The sequence below is a fragment of the Chaetodon trifascialis genome, chromosome 1 (assembly GCF_039877785.1).
Source record: "Chaetodon trifascialis isolate fChaTrf1 chromosome 1, fChaTrf1.hap1, whole genome shotgun sequence".
NCBI classification, from domain to species: domain Eukaryota; kingdom Metazoa; phylum Chordata; class Actinopteri; order Chaetodontiformes; family Chaetodontidae; genus Chaetodon; species Chaetodon trifascialis.
The window spans coordinates 10,972,937-10,989,130 of record NC_092056.1 but is presented as its reverse complement, the minus strand read 5'-3'; the positions used below and the strand labels follow the sequence as shown (position 1 = coordinate 10,989,130).

The 16,194-nt window shown below is 40.1% G+C and overlaps 1 protein-coding gene across 1 annotated transcript; it reads right to left on the bottom strand.

Annotated features, from left to right (window-relative positions):
* Positions 1-8,166: 8,166 nt before the first annotated feature.
* On the bottom strand, positions 8,167-15,985 carry LOC139333001 (ephrin-B2a-like). The gene is made up of 5 exons (XM_070965232.1): positions 15,681-15,985; positions 14,628-14,911; positions 13,422-13,514; positions 10,476-10,592; positions 8,167-8,948 (listed from the first exon to the last, which is right to left on the bottom strand). The coding sequence occupies exons 1-5, from the start codon at positions 15,785-15,787 to the stop codon at positions 8,557-8,559; spliced, it is 993 nt and encodes a 330-aa protein (XP_070821333.1). The 5' UTR covers positions 15,788-15,985; the 3' UTR covers positions 8,167-8,556.
* Positions 15,986-16,194: the final 209 nt, after the last annotated feature.

Here is a 16,194-nt window from a genome sequence, read left to right as displayed (position 1 = left end):
GAGGACAAAAGCGAAACATAAAGTGAAATCCGAGCCGATTGCGAGTCAATTTGCAGCCCAGATACGCTGGTTAAAAATGATTGCGGGGTTAGGAAAGTGGCGCGAAGGCGACCAGTTGGTAACCATGTGGGTGAATGAAGGGCGGCTCCCACTGAACGTAAATATCTAGCTACAACCCCCAACTCTCCCCATTAGCATACATAAACTACGGTACTTCCGACCCACATCTCCAACCAAACAGCCTCCACCTCTCAGGGAAGGAGAGGGAAACAGACAGGGATCGATGCGGTTTTCAGCAGCTTTTAATATATTAAAAAAAATGTATGCATGCATAACGGGAAACAGCCCGCTGAGCCGTCCAGTTTTATGGCCATTAAAGTTTCACATTATAATGAAAATATATCGAATTTGAAACCATTGACTCCGTTTTTGTATCTTAATCCAAAATAATGGCGCTGATCAGTAAAACTATTCTATATATTGAGCACATTTCATTCTTTAGGTGTCCTCAATGTTCGATTCACCGCAAAATTAAAACGACTAATTAACCTGTTGCTGCTCCACAACACATTAATCAGCCTACAGTGGGTTATTATCACATGTATCGATCTGTAACTCATCACTTAGTTGAATTTCTGTCGGCCTCCAGACAAACAGACAATAAAGAAAAATAACATTTTTTATATTCTCATGGTGAAATCAAGCAAGTTTTACATACTTTTGTACATTTTAGGCTAATTCAGGCTGCCTTTAATTCTACAAAGATATAGCAGTTAACATGGTCAGTTATGTTCTTGAAGACATGAACATGTTTGTATAATATAAACTAATATAACTATGTACATCAAATTACATTTTTTATTTATTAAGAACATCATGAACCCAGAGTCTGTGAATCGTGAAAAGGAGGATAAAGGTCTATGAAGTGGGATAATTAACTTTTTTAATGAAGTCTTTGAATAAAAGGCCTTACTGGTCAAAGAAACATTATTCGGTTTATTAAATCAAAATAGACTAAGAGTGATATCAGACTGCAGTTGATTCTCTAGCTTTTGAAACTTGTTCATTATTATTTTTAAAGTTATTTATAGAGAGAAAACAGTGTTTTGGATGGGAATCCAAATTATCTGTTTTGGGGGAAATGTACTTAATTAGTTTTGAGAAACAGAAATTCCACAAAAACTTTTACAAAAATGACCTCCACAAATGATTGAAACACTTAGAACTGAAAGAATAATAATCTACAGTCCAGATAAGTGAAATGTAGGAATGAAAGAGATAAAGAAGTTTTTTAATGAAATTTAAAGTTGTTTTAAGTCAGTAAATCAATTTTTAACATTAGTTTATTACAAATGTTTTTGCATTTTGCCCTCAAAATAGCTGAAGGCAACATACATCAGTACTTCTCTTACTTTATAAACCAATGAAAACTACAGATATTTGGTTTTTGAAGTGTGAAAAGTTGCAGTAATTAAAACATACGTGGTTTATAAATGTAGAATAAGTAAGTGTAGAATGCATAGGCTCCTCTTTGAAATTGACCAAAATATCTGTATCATTTCATGCCCACAGAGGGCTCATGTCCCACTCCTGCTTTCGTCTCATATTTAAAATCAAACGGCTGCATGTTGTGGAGACTTTACATCTAAAGGCACAAGCCATCAAACCACAACAGAGGAGAAGTCGAGTTCTGCAACAAATCCGGGGCCCCCAGACAGGATGTAGGGCCCACAGTCAACACTGCACACTTTTTCTGCTCTTTGTTTAAAGGAGCATCATTTGAACGCTTTTCATATTTATTTCAAATCATTGAATTGATAAAACACTTCACAGTGAGATACAAAGCATAGATCAATATCAGCCTCAGATGCACGTGTCAGACAGTCGCTGTATTAACACCTTGTGCACCTTGTGTCATCTTTGTGGACTCCGTTGAAGATAACCTCCCAAACTTCCATCTTTTGTGTTTTCTACCATGTTTATATTGGGATGACAGTGACTTTGAATTTGCACTTTGACCATAAGAGTTACGGTTATTGAAAAGTTTGAAAATCAGACGTTAAAAGTTGACATGATTTGGGTTGAATTTTAAAGCTTAAAATGTTTAAAATGCAGAGCTCAAAAGGCGCAGCTCTCACATTTTTCACCACTCACAGATGGAAATGGTAGAAAGATCTGCTGAACTGCTGTTAAGTCCACTTTTGAGGTACTCGTAATTTACTTGAGGATTTCCATTTTATTTCAACTTCGGCTTCACCACATCTCAGAGGGGAATATTGCACATTTATTCCACTAAATTAATCTGCCAGTTACTTTCCTAATAAAGGTTTTACAATGAAAAATATGACACTGCTCTGAAATACAGTACAAAATCCCTGAACTCATGTTTCAGATGTCTGTGAGTTGTCAGCTGTTACACCAAGCAGACATTTACCCTCTAAACTTCTCACTTAAATGATTGTTCAAGGCCAAGAGATGTACAACTATCCAATATATTAATTTTTTGTATTGCTGCATTGGTGCTTTTTCTCAAGTAAAGGTTTGTAGTACTTTTTCCACCACTGAAAGCTGTTTATACCCCCCTGCTGCTGTAAGAACAAGCACAATAAAATCCTTCCAGTGATGTTTTTGTTCCCAACACAAAGATGTAAATGAAGTTAAGTAAATAATAAAGAGGTGTGTTTTAGTACATTTTCCTCAGAGTTTAATCACAAAGGAACACTGGAGGATCCCTTCAACACTGGAATCTTCCAAATTCATTACCACGACCCCCCCCCCACCCCCCTTCAGATGCAACCTTCGGGTGGTTAATAGTATAATGGATGTTTGATGAAATGCAGAAAGGTGTTTTTCGGTGTTTGGAACTGCAGCACCTCATTGTTATTGATAATATGTTGTGCTGAAGTCAGACAAATGTGAGTTTTTCCAAGCTTCTTCTTTATCTTTTGACGAGCATATAATCTGCTGATGACTTTCATCTTTTTCTTTATCATCTGTTGAAATCCCGTGCATTATCACAAACGTGTGTGTGGTACAGTATGGTAGCCGGCCAGCAGAGGGACCTAGCAAACTAAGTACTGTACAACATGTACAAAGACATGATTGCTTTTTAACTGTAAGAGGAAGCACTTACCACAACTTCCCTATCACTGGATTTTCTGCTGGGTTTTTTTTTTTTTTAAACAGCTTTACGAAACCCGCTGAGTTTCAGTGAGGAGATAGGAAGTATCTCCAGCAGCTCATTGATAGTTTTAACATTTCCTATGCAATTATTTAACTGTGAAATCTCTTTTTTTGCCCCGCAGATGTTGCTGGAAATCACCCTCAGCTGGAAAGTCCTCACAGGGATAGCGTCATTTAAATAAAGGCTGTGTTTAATTTGAGATTTAATGCTCTCTGCTCCAAATGACCAACAACTTTTCACCTTAATACCAGAATATCTGTTGTTCTACATTTCTCTGGGCACACTGTGAGAGTGGGAGCGCTCAGTCATGACCCCCAACCCCCCACACAAAGCCAGCGGTGGGGCTAGTTCCTCTGCATATGGAAGTGAGGTGGGGGGTGGGTGGACGCAGGGAGGCCGCAGACTTCACATCGTCCCATGGGGTCAGATAAAAGCTTACGACTCCCCTTGGTAGACCTCCCCCCTCCTCTTAAAGCTCTGCGCTCTCTGCACAAATGATGGTTAAAGATCTATGCACTGGGATCAGAGCAGGTGCAAAAGCATTTTAGGGCATTTTGCAGATGATAGTTTTTAATATTTGGGGTATAGATAAATGAAAAGCAGTCTAAGGACAATACAGCAGCACATGCTGGCATGAAATCATTTTGTTTTTTCTGCTTTATAAAGCTGAGCAGAGAAAAGACACCTCAGGTAGCTTAAAAGACAATGCTGGTAGCACTTGTGATACTTTAGCTTGCACTTGAGATCCAAAACATCCCTTCTGATGCAACTCCACTTCTTCCCCCCTTTTTCTAAAATGGCCTACCATATCCAAGCCCCTCCCACAACAGGGGCCATGAGCCTGGGGGTCTCTGTTTTTGTTCTTCCTATAGAGGCCCGGCCACCATTGTCTCCATGTGACCTCAAGGTCAACTGAACTCACCTCGCCTGACCACAGCCCATTCAGCTGTGAAGCTTCACATAGGACAAAAACATCTCACAAGAGCAAGGATCACTTCAACCAAGGGGGTGGGAGACACACACACATGCACATATGCACACATGCACGCAGACAGCGAACACGCTCTGCAGTGTTACAGAGCCATAAGATAATTTGTGTTATATTGTTTTTGAACAATGTAGCAAGACAAGAGAGCCATATATGAGTACTCCAAAGAGATCAAACACTCAATCTCAAAGATTAGGTGGAATAAGGGCAGTGTGCTTCAGTTCGTTGTATAGTCAGGATAGTATGCGTTTCCCTTGGAGTCATTAAGAGTGGTAGAAATTGCTCTAGACACGTTGGTCTATTAAAGAAGTCAATTATAGAAAGTAGTAATGAAGTTATCTTTGGCACATTTTCTCAGTCTCGCTCAGATATTTTAAATACATCTCCTGCCAGAGGGGGAATTGCATTGTGCTGCAGGTTAACAATGAGGCCATGCACGCCTGTCATCTGCAGCTCTTTGTTAGGGTTCATCCCGTTTCACCGATCAACCTGGCATTGGGGTGGATGCTGCTGTCTTCTACCTCCTACACAGATCTCACCTGGAAAAAGCTGAGAGCACTGTGAGAATCATGTTCTTTGATTTCTCCAGAGCCTTCAATGCCATACAGCACTTCTGAGGGAGCACACAGGGGTGCACCACCACCTCACAGCGTGGATCAGGGACTGCCTCACCAACTGACCACAGTATGTGAGGATACAGGACTGTGAGTTTGACATGGTTGTCTGCAGCGTATAGGGGCTCTGCAAGGAACAGTCCCGGCTCCCTCCCTCTTCACCCTCCAGACTGCAGACTTTACGCACAAATCAGCTAACTAACAAAAGTTCTCTGGCAGCTGCTTCATCTGCAGTGTGTGAAGGAGAGATACTGCAGGTCTTTCATTCCTGCTGCTGTGACTCTTTGCAATCAACACTGCTTTCAGTAGACCACACTTACCTGAAACTGACAAATTCACTCATGTGCAATATCAATGTGTACTGACTGCAATACCAATATATGTGCAATAATGTGAATCCACCACTGTCTGTTTTACTTATCATATTGTTAACTTTTTTATCATTCCTTGCTTTCTTTTTTACTGATGCTTTTTACTTTTCCACGATCCCCTTTGCTGCGGTAATCAGAAATCGGTTCATGCATATTTCCCTCGCTGTGGCATCAAAAAAGAATGACCTTATCTCTTATCTTATTGAATGGTGGGCTACAAGCCACAAAGAGAAGTACTGTGCAAAATATAACCACAATTTACTACAATGTTTTCCTACAATGATTACCTTCAATGATTTTCCTCTTTAATTTTAGCCGAGTAGTTTCCTTGTTTGATGCACAGAGCACATGTCCTGAAGATCCTCCAGTCTGGCTTCTTGCTTTCAGAGGCAACAGTGTCCCCGGTGGAGAGGAAGCTCATGGAAGCTGACAGGTTGAAAATGTGCGGCATGATGTGGCTGAAAGAGCATGAAACATGTTCACCCATGGATGCTGTGCACAGCGCCACAGGAGACTGCAAGACGATTAAATGATGAGTGTTTTACGTTTAAAAAAAGGTTTATATTATCTTTACAGATAGTTTGATAGCTTTTAGGCAGATTACACAAATTTGTTGACCTGTAACGATGACACTGCAGCTGTCAAACATGTTCATGAGAAGTTCACGTTCACCAGAGAAAGCAGGAAAAGATGAGATTTTTAGGCACAGACAGCACAGTTTCTATTCCAGCTGAGAGAAGATTACTATTATTTTGAGAGGTTACAAAATGTATCCCAGAACCTTTCTATTAATAATCTAAAAAGACATGGTGAAAAACTCCTCATGGTGCTGTTCACCGTAGAATGACAGTCACTATCCCATGAGCACCATTAAGTAAGCGTAAGAGTCATGCTCCTCTGAGCTGCGTCTACCCACCCAAAATCATTCAGAAAACGGTTCAGAGTGTAAAATGAAGTTTTGAATCAACCACAGCTGAAATATACAGAAGAAGTTTGGAATCACCTGTTGTACTGATGTTTGTCTCCTTTCCTTTGTTAACAGCTATTAGATACAAACAGTATAATTCAGACACCAAATGTGTTCCTGAAATATGAAACATGTTCGGCTCCAAAATGAGAATAATTACATGACTAAAACTCAACCCTTTAGTCCTTGTCCCCACAGCGTGGCATGACAGGGGAGAGTACTGCTGCAACCATTCACCCTTCCATTTCGAATGTGTTTTCCAGTCCAGAAAAGCAGAAGTGACTCTAGATCATTACTTCACCACAACGGAGCCTTCACAGTTGACTCACCGGTTAGACTGAATGGGTTTAAACTGTCAGCAGCGCTAACCTAAGACTAACCTTCTCTTCTATTCTGAAGTTTTAAGAATAGCTTTGCTAAAGCAGCACGCCTGTTACTTCCAGTTTGTAATGAACGTTATTGTGCTCGTGACACTGAAGCAGGCTCCTGTTCCTATTTAAATCTGCACAGTGTCCTTCACTAACGCCTGGTAGTTTCTTATATTCTTATTTAACTATTGCTGTAAGGTATTTTTGTCTGTTTCTGCTCTTTCAAATGTCAGTCTGGTTGAGCCATTGTACAGTGCTTTGTTCATGACTTTTCTTTGAAAACCATTCTCACAAAATTACATCTATTTGTAAGGAGGACTTTCTACAAGCCAACAGCGCGAAAGACCATTCAGAAATGTAAAGTCGTCCTCTCAGCCGTCTGATTGTAGTGAATCAGTCTTTTGTAGGTCAAACTTTTGAACTGTGGTGTATCGCAACAAAAATGCCTTAAAGTCCTTTAAATACGGTAGCTGTTGAAGTCAAAATGAACTGTGCTGCTTAGTAACTTTGTAAGCACAAGCAAAGCTGACAGGCGCACTGTGATTTATCAGCAGTCTATTCTGATTCAAGCTTTCATTTCAGAATTTTCTTGTGGGTTTTGGAAAGCAGAGAGAAGACAGACACTAAGACTACTGACAAGCTGCTGTCCAGTTTTTAAACTTCCCACTTTTAACCATTCCCTTGTTGAGTAATTACATTTTTTTAAGCATGGCCTTCTGGTTGTACGTTGAACACTGCTTAAAATGATTTTATTTAAATCAAAGAAGACAAAATATTAAGTGAAAGTAGCCTAGACCTGGAAGAGTGGTATCCCTTGAAGTGGTTTTACTTCAATAAAAGCCACAAAATCATGATTTTCATTTTACTGAACAGCATTTCAAACAAACTTTACACAATTCATTTGTGATAAATTCACATTAAAGCGGTCGCAAATTTAGTATGTTGGATTGCGCCATCCACTTTTTCTCAGATTTATCAATAAATTAAATTAAATGCACTTTTACTGTACAAATGAAGCTGCCATATGCAGTGGCAGTGAGGATTTTGCTTATTTGAGAGATAAAACCAGGAAAAAAAATCATCATTAGCCGGCAGTGGAGGAAGTATTTAGATTTACTCAAGTAAAAGTACACATGCCATACTTTAAAATACTTCAATTAAAAGCCCTGCCTTCAAAACATTATTTAAATAAATGTATGTAAGTATTTTCAGGAAAATGTGCTTTAAAGTAAAGGAAAAAAATAAGTAAGGAAGGGAGAACAAAGAGTGTAACACTGTACTGATTATTATGGATTAATCTGCAGAATATTCTCTTGATTTGTTTAGTTTGTAAAATGTTAGAAAACAGTGAGAAATGCATTAAAATCACCCAGAGCTTTAAGAGACATCTTCAAATATTTCATCCAACAAACAGGTCCAACCTCAATAATTGGTGATTGGTGAGTAGAAACCTCAAAAGGCAGCAAATTATGACAAACCTTGAACTTTTTCAACCTCTTTGTGCATGAAAAATGACTCAAACAATTAATCAGTAATTAATCAAAACTGTCTCTGATTTTTTTTTTTTTTTTTGATAATTGACTTATCAATTAACCTCAAACTGTACTTACTGTTGGGTAGTTAGTTTCTTACAATGCATCAATCCTCAAAGTTCTTCATAGGTTCATGTGTTAACGCAGTGGAAGAATAAAGTGTCGGATACTTCAAAATTGTACTTAAGTACAGTACTAGAGTAAATGTACTTAGTTACAATCCATCACTGGTGTTTGCTGCAGGCTTCCAAACAAACTGAACACAACTGCTGAGTGAGTGTTTTGACACGTCACTTTCTTCTCAGATTGTCTCTTCAATACATCAAGAAAGAAAAATGGTTCAACAGTATATTGTGCACTTGGTTCAGTGTGACACAAGGATAACGCCAACATCTGGCCCAGGCAACAGCTCTCAGATCAGCCCCACGCATCCACTGCAATCTGCACAACCAAGTGTTGGGTCATTGACTGTGGCCTGAGTTTGTCCGCAACAGTTGAAGTTTAAGTTCTTCTGGCTTCAGAGGAGCAATCGTTAGACTTTGTAGTAGATGTTGGTGGGACTCTGGGGTGTTATCTCCTGAACTATGTACACAGGGGGCCCGTAGTCTCTGCTCACGCGCTCATAATGACGGCAGATCATGCTGTCAGAAGCCCGCAGAGGAAGCACAACATCGCTGCGGTCTGAGCCGTTGTTCTCGCTGCTGATGCTGTCCCGCTTCGGCACGGCCAAAGTGTTGAGGGACACGGAGGCAGACTGCTGGTTATCTGGGACGCAGCGACGGCGACGGTACCTCCACAGCACGGCCAGCACAATTACGATGACCAGCAGGAGGATCACACAGCCGGAGACAACCCACATGAACAGTCCTGGCTCAGAGCCACCGCTGCCACTGGGGTTTGTTTGTCCTGTTTCTGAGGCCGTGTCTGCCATGAGAAACAGAGGAGAGGCAGGAAGAAGCTCAGAGACACTGAGATGAAAGAGTGAATCAGGACACGGAGTTAAAACACTGTTTATGCTCTGGTACAGCCTGATCAGTGTGTGTTAACATGAAAAAACAGTCAGAACATGTTCTAATCTTTAGTGTCTTACTGTTAAACAGCCTGGTGTTTTTCTTTGGCACTGAATGGCCACTGAGTCACAATCAGGGAAGATCTGAGTGTAAGCACTGTGTCCCAGATCTAAACTTCACTCTTTCTACAGAGTAGCAAAGACGTATACTGTTTCAGCAGCGAGTATACAAAAACATTAACATACTTTGGAAATGATACAGCGTGTGTGATCTCGGTTGTCAGTCAAACTGCAATTTTGGGAAAGCTGCAGCCGATTAAACTTCACAAATAGTCATCGAAATGTTTTTTTCCAAGATTGAATACTGATTCTTCTGTTTTCCAAGATTTTTTTTTTTGAAGCTGTGTCACCACCACCGACAATTTATTATAATTCTTCTCAGCTGTGAGCTGCTCCATTTCCTTTGTGCGCTGCATTGTGGGAAAATGGTGTCTATCAACAGCACACTCAAAAAAAGAAAAAGACTGAATTTAGTCTGCATGCTGTCTGGTTTGGGTCTATTTCACTTTGTCTCTATTTTCTAAAACCCCGCTTAGAATCAGTCTGGATTTGGGACACGGCAAACTGTATGTGTGCAACTTTTATACATTTGTCATTATTTTCTACATTTTCCACATGCAGATTCTTGGGATCCTCTGATGTGAGAGGTAGGAGAAAATCATCCCTTTCCAGAGCAAAGCAGTAACATTTGTGAGCTGAAGGAATGCAGTATACTAGTTTTTTGCATGTTTGTCGCTTTACCTCAAATTATGTAAGACTTAAATCACTGACAGCCATCCAAGACATACTTTAAAAGATTCATTAAAAATACAAAGAACTTCATCACCTCAATAAGGCTCAAGGATGCGTCTGGTTATATTCGAGTTGTTTTTTATTGTGAAGAAATCCCATGAAAAGACTAAAGCCAACAATGAACTGATCCCACTAACAAGGTCTGTCTGAGTAGACAAAGCCTGCTTTATCTTAATCCTGTGCGCCGCAGAGCTCTACAGTTTTTTTTTTTTAAACTATTAATACACAATAATGAGCCACTCTGCTGCGCTCAGTGACATGTTCCTTAAATGTAATGGATATGGGCATTTATTCACTCAAACAACATATTCATGGCTGAAAACACCCTGCAGCAAATACTCTATTGACTCTGTTTGAGTAACAATTACCAAAACCTACAAAGCCTAAAGTATAGTATGTGTTTGTGTCCTGTGCATCTTCATGGGGACAGACTGAAAAAATACAGACTAACGGCAGCCTTAACCTTGAAGGGTACGCTTTCTAGTTTACAGGCTAAAATATGCAAACGTGTAATTAATTGTGAAGATTGTAACTATGTGTGTCAAGGCGCTAATAGTACACCCACGCAGGCAGAATTCTCATCTTCATACCAGTTTCATTTTTTATATCCTCTTCTGTCCTCGGGGGGTCCTTGGCCTTGGATTTTGGTCGTGTGGGTGGGAATCTGGTTGGGGACTCCTGGAGAGTTGAGGGTGGATCTGAAGAGCCTGGAATATAAAGCAGGACAGTTGACATAAAATCACAACTTATGGCTATTAGCACCACACCTTTCATCTCCTCATCTTCACTGCATGGTGTTTTTGTCGTCCCTGTGTAGATGGGTTTACGAGTCCTGCAACTACTGGTGAATCATTGGTGAATCAAAAAAAAGAAGAATATGGGGGTTTTTTTTTGGCTAATTATTTTGTGCTATCCAGGTAAGAAAACATGACAGAAGAGGAAGAGAAACCATTTTCTGACCTAATTAGTACACCAGAGTTTTGTTCCGAGTCACGACTGTGACTGTTTTCTGGTTGACTGGAAAATCTCACCAGTGCTTTCAGTTTCAACACATTGATAACTGAACGCAGCCAATTCAGATTTTTCTCTGGGGTCTCATGTAACTGTGATTTTGACCAGATCTCTCTCGAGATTTCTTCAGACAGTTCCTGGTTAAATAAAGGTTGAATTAAAATGGTAAAAAATGGAAAAACAGAAACCCTGCATTGCAGAGTGGGAGCGTGGAGTTTGGGCATGTACCCGAATACATTTACGGCATTCACCAGGCAGGGAGGGTGTACTGAAAGAACTGCATTGTGGGATATGTGAGATAAAATATTTAGGAGTTTGGTCTACACTCGAGACTAAAAGTCAGAATTTCAGAGACTTTGCTGCTTGAATCTTTTCTCTTTACGGCCCTGATGCTCTAACAGTGGTGGGAAGTTACTAAGTATGTTCATTCAAGTACTTAAGTGCAGTTTTGCTAAACTTTTACTTTACTTTGAGTATTTTCATTTTATGCCACTTTATACTTCTGCTCGTACTTTCTACCCCACTTCATGCAATTTAGAGCTGTAGTTACTTTTCACATCAAGATTTTACATAAATAAATAATGTGATAAAACACAACACATTGTTAAAGATTAAACCAGCAGCTTACAGCCTAATTTCCACTTGAGTCACTACAAAACAGCTGTATGCACAGCTGGGCCCCCGTGTCACATTTCAGATGTCTGTCATGAGTTGTTAGCAGTTCCATCAGAGAGACATTTCCCTCTGAAGTTCTTAGACGGTTTTAATTCAAGGCCCAAAGAGATAAAATTATTCAATACTCCACAAAAATGTGCAAAACCTTAAAAAAAATTCTTCTGATTTATCTTGTGACCCTTTGAGGGGTTCCCTAGGTTAGGAACCACTGAAACAAGTACTTTTACTTTGATTTCACTTTGTGACATTTTGCTGATAATATTTGTGTATTTTTACTTCAGTAGGCTATTTCGTGCAGGGCTTGTAATGGAGTATTTTTACACAGTTTTTACGTAAGTATGGATCTTCTTCTGCTTCTGAAATCTCTCATAAGTCCTTTAGTTTTATGGAGTGTGAAATTGCTGAAGGGCCTCTTTAAGTAAGAGGAAGGTGGAAGTTTGGAGGAAAATATGGAGGCCAGAAAAACACTTCAAAAAAATTACCTCCATAGATCAGTGTTAACTTCTGTGTACAAATGAGTTTCCCAAACAGATACAGCAGCAAATGCACAAACTATGGCTGGACTAAACTGTGGATAAAATAGACCCAGAATTTCCTTGTCAAGAGATTGAATTCAGGATTTTTATCTAATTTCATTTACCGATTTCTGACCCATTAATCAACATTTCTGTATATTCCAGAGTTAATCCAGCTCTAATCCTTTAAATTCAGTTTCTTTTGGTTTTCTTTCAGTGCATTAGCGTTCACCCACCACTGGTGTTCATGCAATTTGGCTACACATTTAGTATGAATGTACAGATAAACACATTCTGATCTAAACCGAAAAGCTGTAGCGCTCCCAAAAATGCAAACACAAAACAGGAAACTGCAATGACTCCCAAACTGGTTGACAGGACGTTCAGTATATGTAGAGATTAACATGAGATTACGACTACATCTGCGTTATTAATGTTTGCTGTTGCTGATAAAAGGTTTGTTTACATAGAGTTTGTAAACAGAGCTGGAAAACAGCCCCATATTTTCAGTTATGATCAGTTGAGAAACACACAAGATGCTGATTTTTCATCTCTAATCCAAACTTGTGAATAATTTATACGAATAATACTTCACATTGCTGAGGTCAAAAACTTACATTTTGGGGCTTTAACTGACTTAGCTTTTAAAGTTTTTAGCAACACACACACATAAACACAGCATCTGTTTAGTTTGTGTGAATCTGTGTAGCTTTAAATGCTTCTTTCCTCTGTAGTATATACGGTTACTTGCAATAAAGAGACTTATAGCACCACCATAATAGGATATTGATATTGTACGAATAAAAAAAAATACATGTTCCTGTGTGAATATTGTATCACAGAGTGATTTATCCTCAGAGTGATTTATCCTCAGGACATTTAACGTAATGGCAGGGAATATGTTCAGAATCTGCTTCATTAAATCTTAATGTGTGTGGTAGGAGCACAAAATGATATTAAAAAAAAAAGAAAAAGAAAGGACCATTGGCTATTCTGATGTTAATACAAGGGGAAAAAAAGATCATTGGCTGCCACAGCTAGTCCCAATGATCACATGCAACATAATACTGATGGCCCTAAGCTGCCAGCGGTTGGAATTAAGGATTTGAGATAATTCATGACGGCAATCTCTCTTCAAAAGACTGAATAGATTGAGATTATCAGACCACTTAGTAACTCCAGAGAGGAAGCGATATTATTGCATTACAATAATAACCAGAATGAAACTATTGTTGTTATTGTTCCTTCAGCATGGTTTGTCAGATAGCTGCATGTCTCTCTCATTCACACGTTCGGCTTTGCACGCACGCTGGCACACGAATGCAGAGTACTTACTTTGGCCGACTCTCAGCACCAGCTTCATGGATTTGCTTCTACACACCCCTCCATTAGTATTATCCAGACCTTGCAGAGAGCCTGCAGAAGTGGCTGATACACAGAGACAGGAGGCAGAAATTAAAGTACAATTGTTTTCAATGTTTTAAGTTCAGGTTTCATGCGTTCATCATAACACAGGCATGATCAAGCCGTTCGTAGTTCCATTATGATTTCTTTGCAGACGGTTTAGCCAGTTGCTGAATGTTGCATCAGATAGGCAAGAAAAGGCAGACAAGCATAGCACAAACTATAACGTTACATAGAGTATGTAGATAATCACATAAAAAAACAAAAAGATGCAACCAGGTCTTCACAAAATCATAATCAGTTAATTTATGTGGTTTATGTGGTTTGTCTGCTAAACAAAATCCAAAAGATATTTGGTTTACTATCATATAAGACAAAAAAACAGCAAATACTCATATGGAAGAAGCTGGAAGCTGTCAATATTCTGCCTTTTTTCCATCATAAATAACTTAAACTATCAATTGATTAGCAAAATTGTTGATTAACTTTCTTACTGAACTGACTGATCGTTTCAGCTTGAGGACAAAAAGTTTTTACATTAACTTAAACACACATCTATGTACACAAACATGCAGCAAGAACTCTTGTTCACCCTGTCACACACACACACACACACACACACACACACACACACACACAGACTTGTTAGAAGCATTTAGGTCAGATAACAACATCTCACAGGCCACAAGCCACGTTGCCATGAAAGCTCCCATCAAATCTGCCTGATGCTGTAAAAGCCTTGTGTGATTTGGGGCATGTAAGCCCTTGGAATCACACTGGCCTGCCAGAGCGAAGTGTGCTGTCAGACCGCGGCGAGGTGGACGAGGCTACATGGTCAGACTTGCTCTCTATCTCATGCATCGCTTGCCACTAAGATGCTGGTTTAACCGACAGCGGCCCAATAACGAGGCCACATTTTTTTGATTCTCACGCAAACTGACAAATCGAGAGGGAGCCGAGGACGGTGGCTTCCTCTTCCTCCCAGGAGGAAAACACAGAAAAGCGTTGATTCAAACGTTGTTCCACCTGTAGGAAGCAGCAGCTTGTGTCTCCGTTCTGCTGATTGTAATGTGTTGCACATGCTCATTCAGCTCGGAGACACAGACTCAGACAGCATGCTGTCACACAGTGACTCACAGGTGATATAATAGTCCCTCCCCTTGAGGAACTCCAGACCCCACAGGTTGGGGCTGTACTCCTGGAACTTGAAGGTGAACTTCACGTCCCGGTGAGGTTTGTCACAGTTCAGCAGGGGCGTGTCCGTCTTGTCTATGGTGCAGCTTTCCATCTGACTTCGGGAGACCAGGTAGACTCTATAGAACTCCTCCTGTCCCCCAGTGGAAGCATCTGACCTGGGACACACAATGTCCATCTTGTCCCCAATTTGAGGATACAGGACCAGACCCTGACCTGGACTAAATCTGTGTGGGAGATGAGGTGAGAGAGGAGACGAAGTGTGAGACAGAGTGAAGCATCATTGTTTCATTCTTTGTTTGATCCAATCAGCTTTTTAACAAGACAGTAGTAGTTGAAGATGCTCTAAAAGCTCATTTGTTTATTATCACGTGAATTAAGAATTAGAAATCAGAGAAGAGTGAAAAAGGCCCATCGCATCTTAAGAAAAGCACGAGGCGGCATCTTCAAATTGCTTGTTTTGTTTGAGAAACAGGCCACAACCCACTATTTCATTTTAAAGCTGAAATGATTTGAGTTGATTAATCAATTGTATTTTGACTCAATCATTGTCAATCAATAATAAAAAAAAAGGTTTCAGCTGCTTAGTTGTGAGGATTTCCTGCTTTTCTTCATCTTAATTGACAGTAAACAGACGCACACATTTTTCTGATAGCGTATAGATCAAAATAAAGAAGAAAATGAGAAACTGATCAGCAAATTCATCGATAATGAAAATAATTGTTAGTTGCAGCCCTTTTCTAATTTACAGTGATGTGAAACCTCACACTGGAAAAGCTGGAAGCAGAGAATATTTGGCATTTTCTGCTTTATAAATAGTCTCGGCTCTGCGTTACAGCTGCTCGTGTGAAATATTAAAACTCTCCTGTCACTATTTGCCGTTCAGTTATTGTACCTCATCTGATGAACTTCATTAATCAGGTCACATTAAAATGACACAGCTGCCTCAGAAAGTTGCAGCCACGTCCTTCATGTGAAACTGCTCCGTCCACTTACTTTGCGTTGGAGCTACTCCAGTGGATGGACTCCAGAGTGACGGCACGACATGAGCAAATGATGGCCAGCAGGATGACGGCTCCACAGCTCCATGTGATTCTCCCCATCACAGGAATAAATGGCAGGTCCACCGCGGCTCAGTATCATAAAACAGAGTGGAAACGGGCTAAAAGCTGCTGCCTCTGCATGTCTCCGGCGGCTCCAGGTGCGCGCAGAGCACACATTCCTGAGCGAAATCCCACCAAGTTGCGAGTCTTCCTGTTGAATGAAATGTTCCACATTGTGCGTAATTGGCTAGAAAATCATCCGTGTGACGAAATCCATGTATGGAGGACAGAGATTGTGTGGGATAGAAAGTCATCAGCTGACTGGCCGGTCCGCCCATACAGCAGGCTCATGCGTACGGGAGACCTGGGCTGGATGGCACAGTTTTATTTCTGCCCTCTCTCAGCTCTTCACATTAAGATAATATCAATAAAAAAAAGGGGTGTGTCTTTGGTGGACATGATTGAGA